Genomic DNA, 9,694 nt, shown 5'->3' with positions numbered 1-9,694 from the left:
GCTATTCATCATGTTTCAATATTTACTATTCTGGTGCTATCCACTGCTATTCTTAAGGTTTTCAGTGACTAAACATTCAGAAGTAGTTCATCTCTCCTTCTTCCTAGTCTGTCTTCATCTGGAAGCTCAGCTGAAACTTATCCATCATGGGTGACCCTGCTGGTATTTAAAATAACAGTGGCATAGCCTTCAGAATCACAGCAACATGCAAGTCACCACAGTATGACAAACTGACAGATGAGTGGTGGTCTCTGAGCTCGAGGCCCATATATCCTATGCCGCTCTGACATCTGATCTCATATATCTGACTCACAAGCACAACCTGTCAAAATTGAACCTGTTTTTTCCTCTCTCTCCCAAACTGAGTCCTTCAGGAAAAAGTTGTGTGTTTGTGTACGTGGGGGTACTATCTCAACAAATGGTATTACCATGTATCCAGTTGTTTAAGCCAGAAATCTCAAGCAAATCCAGTTAATTATAAAGTCATACTAACTTTTTGTTCTAGGGTTTGTTTAAAAAAAAAAATTCATTGTAAATTGAATGAAGGTTTACAAGAGTAGATCTTCAGTTTTACATTAAGAAAATCATATACTTTTTTTTTTTTCATTTCAATGATTGCAATTCCCTCAATGTAACATCAGTTATCCCACTTCCTCCCTGTAATTCTTGTTTCTATCCCACCTACTTTCCCAACCCTTTTGAATTCTGCCTTCAGGTAAATGCTGCCTTTTTAATCTTGAATGGTTGACCAGTCTATGGTATGAATACCTCACTAGTTTGTTGTCCCTGCTATATACCTATCTACTGTTTAGTGAAAAATTGAACCATGGGGTAAGTTTAGTTCTAGACTTGAAGGGTGACCAAGGACCATAGTTTGGGGTTCCTCCAGTCTCTTTCTGACCAGGAAGCCAGGTCATTTTTCATATTGAGTTTTTTCCCCCTCTATCAAGGAAAAGTACTACTAATTTAAATATCTCTGCTCACTCCCACTCACCATTGTCCTTATCACCCATCATATCATTTTCATTTGGTCATGCGACCCACAGACAAGCAATTCCTTCTAGGCTGACAGCTTCACCCAGAATATATGAAATGGGATTAAATGCCCATTTAATGTTCTAAAGTGTTCTGAATTATATATGGATCTGTACACCGCAATCAGAGCTATAAGTGAGCATTTTTAACATTGTAGGACTTGTATCTTGGGCTCCCTGCTCCCTAAGTTCTGCTTCGACAGCATCCAGATACTCTCAGCAACACTTCTTAAAGACTAATCTTACAGGCAGTACAATAACAAGAGGAGCGCGAAGACCTAAGACTGTAAGTAATGATAAATTTGGTAATACGTATTTAAACAATGAAAAAAAAATTTAAAGTTAAAGTTATAGTTTAGGATTATTTCAAAGTTACATTATAATAGTTATAAATTAATATCTTTTATAGGTGCTTAGTGTCTGGATGGTAAAATTCTGATGTTGAAATAAGTCAAATAGCACCTGTTCAATTATAAGTCAATTACTTGGGTGTGGAAATTAGTACCAACACCTTCTGTGTTCTATTTCTGAACCTTGTTTTTTTTTTTTTGTTTTTTTTTTTAAATCCTCTACTATAATTAACTATGAAGAGTCCTGGTGTGATGCTGTAGGATAAGCACTGGACTGCTAATCAAAAGTTCAGTGGTTCAAACCCACCAGCTTCTCAGAAACCCTAGACAGGGTCACTATGAGTCAGAACTGACTCAATGACACTTAACAACAACAAAGGCCTTTTTCAAAGATGTGATTTTTTTGTTGCTGATGGTATGGCTATTGGACTAGAAGTATGTCACATTATTTCTAACACTCAGTTAAGGCACCATACACAGAGATGAAAAAAATCTGTTGGGAACACACTCAAATGATACCCTTGACTGAGAGAGGGCCACATTATTAATACCCACTATTTGCTTGACTGATCAATCACTACATGAAAGGAGCTCTGGTAGCGTAGTGGTTACGAATCGGGCTGCGAACCTTAAGGTCAGCGGTTCGAAACTACCAGCCGCTCCGCGGGAGAAAGATGAGGCTTTCTACTCCCGTAAAGATTTACACCCTCGGAAACCCTGTACAGGGTCGCTATGGGTCGGAACCGACTCAACGGCACTTAACAACAACAACAACAAACATGAAAGTCTAGTACTATATGTCTACCTAGGTTTCTACATAAATCTTTGACAAAAAGGAAACCAACTTCAGTTTGTACGTACAAGACCATAAGGGTAATCTGGATTCACTCAGTCAGTGTTTTAAATTGCCAAGAAGTCCTGATGGTTCAGTAGTTCAAACCCACCAGCCACTCTGAAGCAGAAAGATGAGGCTGTCTGCTCCCATAAAGATTTAGTTTTAAAAACCCTGTGAAGCAGTTCTACTCAGATCTAGGGGTACCCATGAGTCAGAACCGACTCAGTGGCAGCAAGTTTGGGTACTTCACCCAAAGCTCTGAGTACTATGAATATTCCCACCAGCAAGGAAGTAGAGGAAGAGGGGCTGGTGATCACACGTCTTTTGAGTGAGAAGGTTATTAAGTAACTAGATATATGAATAAAGATCCACTGCATTATTGTGATTGAAAAGGCTAATGGCCTAAGGCTAATTATATTAACAGTGAGCTTCTTAGATGAATAAACCATATAAAGAAGTGTCTAGTGGACCCACTGACTTCTTTACAGTCTAAAGATGTCATGAAAAAGAGAAAAAAAAAAAAGCCTTTGGACCAGGAAAACCACACTATTTCCTGGAGTATCTTTAGTTCTAAGGTCTGACCTCTTTAGCAAGGCCTATGAACTCACTGCAGTTGAGTCAATTTTGACTCATAGCAACCCTACACAAGGTTTCTGAGACTATAAATCTTGATGGGAGCAGAAAGCCTCATCGTTCTCCCATGGAGCAGCCAGTGGGTTTGAACCACTGACCTTGTGGTTAGCAGCCCAACATCTAGCCCACAGCGCCATCAGGGATCCTATGGCCTATGAAACAAGCCGCATAAATACAGGTTAAAGAGGAACTTCTACATGGCTGGAGTGTAAGAATAGAAATGATTTTCTTAAAAAGAAAGAAAAGCATGGTACTAATATGAATGATAAAATATCAAGAAATGTTTAAATTACCCCCAAAATATAGGGTAGTTTTCCTTAGCTGGAAATGACTTCCCATTGACTGATTTTTTTTCTTGACAATTTTCTTTAGGACCAGTAGGAAAATATATACAAGAAAACATGCTAAATAACCTAAGCTGCCTGGAACTCATAATCTTGGTCTTATTAGTAACAATTTTTATGATGCTATAACTAGAACTATTCACTATCTTCTTAAAAGGCACCAATATCTATTCAATATCTATATTACAGGTACCTACTAAACATAAAAAAATGATTGATAATGGTTTCCTACCCAATGTATCAGAAAATATTCAACTTGCAGCTTTTCAAGTTCAAACTGCTCCATCTAGAATCTCATTCCGACCTGACTGGTAAATCAAATCTCCTTTTTTCAAGTTTTATTTCTATAAGCATTTGAATAAATAAAGATGGCTCTAAACAGAATTACACCTTTCATCAAAGTTTGCTTATTAGTACTATCAAGATAATGTAGGACTGAGCTGAATGTATCTTGAATGTCACAGGCAAAGTAGGGTTTGGCCCTAGATTTTAAAACATAGGAGTAGGCTTATGTTTCCAGTGGTTCCTTTCCTCTTAGCTAGCAGCATCTCAACATGGATTCTACAGTTACAAAGCATGTAGGATGACCAGAGGCAGAGGGCAATTTCTGTATCTCATATTACATACCAAAATCCTTTTTTGGATTTTGAAGCAATGTATTTCATATTTGAGGGGTTGCTTCTACCCATCTACAGTCACTCATAATATAAGCAGATTTGAGTTGAGACAAGAGCAAAAGAAGGTTCTGTTGAAAGTTCAGATTACAAGATGTTCTACAATGTAGGCCTTATGATCTAGCATACCCAATGATTCTCAAAGTGACATGGCATCTAGGGACATTACATAGAGTCTCTGTCAAGGAGAATCACAGCATAGACCTCTAGGATTCTGGAGCAAATCTATGACAGCTTCTGGCTTTCTAATGTATCTTGGCTTGCTAGTGAACATGTAGTCTGAACTACCAACACGATTTAGTAGTAATAAACTTGGGCATCTACAGCAGGAATTTATCTTAGATGGAAATGGTATATAAAAAACAGTTTAGGCAGATCTGAAAGGTACAAGAAGATTCCCAAAATAAGAGCAGACCAACTCCTGTGTTGTTGCCTGCTCTCCCTCAATGTATGAGGTGTCCCTAACAATAAGTTGGCCATGATTTTTTTAAAAAACTCGAAGCTTGTTTACAGAAGGGTCAGCACAATATACTGGTTCCACCCCAAAGTGGGTACCTGTAGCACTACAGCTCCACCCAAGGGTGTCCCTGAAGAAAATGCTCTCAATGGACATAATTTCAAGATCTGGACATTTTGTTCCCTATCATGTCTGAGCTGAAAGAGGGGCAGAAGTACAGATCTACACTAATTCATAGGCAATTGCTAAAAGTTTGGCTAAATTCTCAGGGAGTTGGGAAAGTTGGTGAAAAGACTAGGAAGATGTATATGAGTGAGTCTCTCAGAATGGGCACAGAATCTAAAGTCATTTATGTCCCATGTGCATGTCCATCAGACAGATGTTTTCTATAACAGAGGAAGCTGTTCATCTGGTGAATGACATAATGTACTCTGTGGGAGTCAGTCAGCTTCATTACCAGCTTACTCAGTGGGCCCATGAACAATGGAGCCATGGTGGCAGGGATAGCAACTATACACGAGTTCAACAATACGGACTTCCCCTTACCAAAGCTGATACGACTAACACAACTGATGAAAGTGTAATCTATCAAGCCCAATAGAGATCAGTATTGAACATGCAATATGGCACCAATTCCAAGGGGTTTAACAACCATTCCCTTCTGGCAGGTTGATTATATTGGACCTTTCCCATAATTGGTGAAGCAGAAGTTCATCTTTTGTGGTACTGACACATGTTCTGGATATGGATTGCTTTTCCCTGCCTATATGCTTCTGCCAGCACCATCTTATTCATGGGCTCACAAAATGCCTTGCGCACCATCATGTGGGCATTCCTCATAATGTTGATTTTAAGTAAGGAATCAATTTCACAGCAAAGAAAGTACTGCAGTGAGCTCATGCCTGTATTAACATGTCTCAATATTCAGAAGTGGAAAAAAGTGTAATGGTTTACTGAATATTCCATTATAGCAACAGTTGGGTGACAACACCCAGAAAAGATGAACTTTTGTCTTACATTTGAAGTGGAAATTCCTTTGAATAAGAGTATATGGGTCCAGGAATCAAGGAGTGGGGCCTCTTACTTTTACACCTCTTAACACACAGGATTTTTGCTACCCATCCTCGTAGTCCCAAGGTTGGCTGGTTTTGAAGTTTGGGTTCCCAAAGGATGCTTCAACTAGGGACACAACACTGGCTACATTGATATGCGATTGACATCCATCCATTTGGGGATTTTTTTAAGCCACTAACCCAGTAGGCAACAAAAGGTTACTCTACTGACAAAATTGATTGATCCTAATTGCTGTTGCACAGTGGAGACAAGGACTATATCTGGAACACAAGGAATTTTTCAAGTGCCTCTATTCCTCCCATGAAATGCTATAGCGATAAAAAATGGGTAGGGCAGATGGAAGACTCAGAACATTTGGTAATGTTCACTTTAGCAGGTAAAGATCATTGATCAAGTTCTGGCTGCGGACAAAAGAAATATCAAAGAGGCAGTAGAATAAGCCATAATTATGGTCTCATAACCAGTTATAAGGACTGTAATGTTGTTGTTGTTGTTGTTGGTAAGTAGTGATTCAGTTCTAACTCATAGTGATCCTATGCACAACAGAATGAAACACTAGTAAGTACTGCACCATCCTCACAATTGTTATTATATTTGAGTTCATTGTTGCTGCCACTGTGTCAATCCATCTGGTTACTGATCTTCCTCTTTTTCACTGACCCTTTACATCATGCTTGAAGGACAAGCATGATGTCCTTCCCTAGGGACAGGTTCCTTCTGGTAACATTCCCAAAGTATACAAAACCTAAGGCACATTCTGACTGTACTTCTTCCAAGACAGATTTGTTTGTTCTTGTGCAGTCCATGGTCCTTTCAATATTCTTCACAAACACCATAATTCAAATGCATCGGTTCTCCTCTAGTCTTCTTTATTCATTGTCCAACTTTCACATGCACATGAGGCAATTGAAAGTATCATGACTTGGGTCAAGCTCACCTTAGTCTTCAAGGTGGCATCTTTGTTCATTAACACATTAAAGATGTCTTTGCACAGATACCTATGCACTTGTTGTTGTTGTTAGGTGCCATCAAGTCAAGTGCATAAGGTGCATAGTGACCTTATGCACAACAGAATGAAACACTGCCTGGTCTTGGGCCAACCTGACAATCATTGCAAAACCTAAACACATCACTGCCACAGCTGTGCCAATCCATCTTATTGGGTGTCTTCCTCTTTTTCTCTGACCTCCCACTTTACCAAACATGATATCCGTCTCCAGTGACTGGTCCTCCTGATTTGTTGTTGTTGTTGTTAAGTGCCGATGAGTCGGATCCGACCCATAGCGACCCTGTACAGGGTTTCCGAGGCTGTAAATCTTTACGGGAGCAGAATGCCTCATCTTTCTCCCACGGAGCGGCTGGTAGTTTCGAACTGCTGGCCTTAAGGTTCGCAGCCCGATTCGTAACCACTACGCTACCAGAGCTCCTTTAATATGCCCAAAATATGAGAGACTAAGTTTAGCTATCCTGGCTTCCAAGGAATACTTTGGTTGTACTTCTTCCAACACTAATTTGTTTGTTCTTTTGGCAGTCCATGGTACTTTCAATATTCTTCCCCAACACCATTACTCAAATGCATCAATTTTTCTATGGCCTTCCTTATTCACTGTCCAACTTTGGCATGCATATGGGTTATTGAAAATACCATGGTTTGGGTCAGGCGCATCTTAGCCCTCAAACTGACATCTCTGCTCTTCACTTTAAAAAGGTCTTGTTCAGCAGATTTGCCTAATGCAATATGTCAACTGATTTCTTGACTGCTGCTTCTATGAGTGTTAATGGTCGATCTGAGCAAAATGAATCTTTTTTCCATTTATATGGATGTTGTTATTGGTCCAGTAATGAGGATTTTTGTTTACTTTACACCCACCGGATGCAACCCATACCAAAGGCTGTTGTCTTTGATCTTTATCAGTATGTATCTTAAGTCTTCTTCACTTTTAGCAAGCAAGTCTGTATCATTTGCATATTGCAGGTTGTTAATGAATCTTCTTCCTCCAATTCTGATGCCACATTTTTCTTGATATAATCCAGCTTCTTGGATTATTTGCTCAGCATACAGATTAAAAGAGTGTGGTGAAAGAATACAATCCTGGCGCACGCCTTTTCCTAATTTTTAAACCATTAGGTGTTCCCTTGTTCTGTTCGAACAATTGCCTCTTGGTCTATGTACAGGTCTTGTTTAAATTGTTTTTTCAGCTTCAGCTTGAATTTACGTATGAGTAATTGATGGTTTATTCCACAGTGGGCTCCTGGTATTGTCTTGGCTGATGATATTGTGCTTCTCCATTGTCTCTTCCCATATATATAGTCAATTAGATTTTTGTGTGTGCCATCTATACATGTGCAAAGTCCACATGTATAGCTGACTTTTATGTTGTTGAATAACAGTATTTGCAATGAGTTAGTTGTTGTCTTGCAAAATTCTAGCATGCAATGTGCAAGTATTTCTATCACCAAGGCCATATTTTCCAACTTTGATCCTTCCTCTTTGTTTTCAACTTTTGCTTTCCAATGCATCTTGATTACATGGTTGATCAACTTCAAACTGCAGAAGTTGGTAGAATTCTTCAATTTCTTCATAACTGCCTTTAGTGATTGGTAAGTACATTTTAATAATAGTGGTATTAACTGGTCTTCCTTGTAGGCATATGGATATTATCCTATCATAAATAGCATTATACTTCTAGATCTTGAAATGCTCTTTTTGATGATAAACGGAACACCATTCCTCTTCAATTTGTCATTCTTGGCATAGTAAACCACATGATTGCCATATCCCAAATGACCAATATCAGTCCATTTCAACTTATCAGAATATCAATCTTTATCATTTCCATTCCATTTTTGACAACTTCCAATTTTCCTAGATCCATAATTTTTACATTCCACATTCCTATCATTAATGGATATTTATAGCTATGATGTTGTTGTAAAGTGCCATTGAGTCATCCCCAACTAATAGTTACCCTGTATAGGGTTTCCATGGAGCGGCTGATAACTTTGAACCACCAACCTTGTGGTCCAGTGCTTATCCTACACTTTTGAATATTTTGACTATTATATAGGTTGATTTGTGGATTCTAAACATTTGACTTCTTCCCATTTTAATTTTATATCCAACATTCTGTTACCTAAAAACTACAGTTTAGTCTTTAAACAACCAGTTAGTGGGACAGTGACAGAACTAGAGAAGTAATTGTTGTTGTTGTTGTTGTTAAGTGCTGTTGAGTCAGTTCTGACCCATAGCGACCCTGTACAGGGTGTCCAAGGCTGTAAATCTTTACGGGAGCAGAAAGCCTCATCTTTCTCCCACAGAGCAGCTGGTAGTTTTGAACTGCTGAAGTGTTGTTGGATCAGTTCCAACTCATAGTGACTCTGTATAGAGTTTTCTAGGAGTGGCTGGTGGGTTTGAACCACTGACCTTCAGATTAGCAGTACAAATGACTGTTGAGACTATACATCATATTTTGGGATAAGGGAACAAATATGTCTTGTAAGAATAGCTGTAAACGTGTTTAGGTGGAAATGTAGTTATTCCATTGTTGTTTAGAAGTTTCAATGTGTATAGAAGAGAGCATGTGAAAACTGAACCCCAAAGAGTCGACTGTGACAATTATCAACACATTGCCTCTCAACTCCAAATTCACCCATCATTGGCTGCTCTCTTTAAATGGAGGTGGGCCTCCCAGATAGTTCTGCTTCAGTAGGTGGCAGCAGTGTGTCAATAGAGGGCACGGGAATAGAGGAATGCTAGAGGAAGGAATTTCTTTCCAGCTTTCTTAGGACTTTGCAGCAAATCATAGCTTTGCCGAGGAGTGTCTAGACAATTGATAGAGGAAATAGAAATTAATGATAGAAACTAAAGAAACCATAACTCAACAGAACATAAAATTGTAAAATGTTGCCAATATCCATTGTACAGGAATAGGAAACATTTGTCCCAATGTCTTGCTGGTGGGAATGGAAGGAAATCTCGGCATCTTAAACATTTCTACGTGGAATCGCTGCAATTAAATGTTTGCTGTTTTCCATGTTCACTCTACAGAACAATTCACACAAGCAAAGTAGCAGCACAAATATTCTCTGACAACCTGTTATTGTTGTTGAGTGCTGTTGAGTTGGTTTGACTCATAGAGGCCTTGTTTCCATGGACCAGCTGGTGGGTTTGGACCGCTAGTCTTATGATTAGGCATCCAAATTACAACAACGATCTTGGTGTGGTGTTGCAGGTTAATGAGCCAGAAAACAAAGTCGGTTTGAATTGCAAGATTGGTGGTTCAAACTCACCAG

General features: G+C 39.0%; 1 protein-coding gene across 1 annotated transcript in view; it reads left to right on the top strand.

Moving 5' to 3' along the window:
- The window catches only part of CCDC162P, a 104,296-nt gene extending 100,785 nt beyond the window's left edge, over window positions 1–3,511 (top strand). The window contains exons 19-20 of the mRNA XM_006839991.1: window positions 1,193–1,320; window positions 3,386–3,511. Coding sequence (XP_006840054.1) covers window positions 1,193–1,320; window positions 3,386–3,511 — 254 coding nt within the window. The remainder of the gene's footprint in view (window positions 1–1,192; window positions 1,321–3,385) is intronic.
- The last annotated feature ends 6,183 nt before the right edge of the window (window positions 3,512–9,694 follow it).

The sequence above is a fragment of the Chrysochloris asiatica genome, unplaced genomic scaffold (genome assembly GCF_000296735.1).
Source record: "Chrysochloris asiatica unplaced genomic scaffold, ChrAsi1.0 scaffold00027, whole genome shotgun sequence".
NCBI classification, from domain to species: Eukaryota; Metazoa; Chordata; class Mammalia; order Afrosoricida; family Chrysochloridae; genus Chrysochloris; species Chrysochloris asiatica.
Note: the sequence above shows the minus strand (reverse complement) of the source record. Positions and strands in the feature narration are given on the sequence as shown.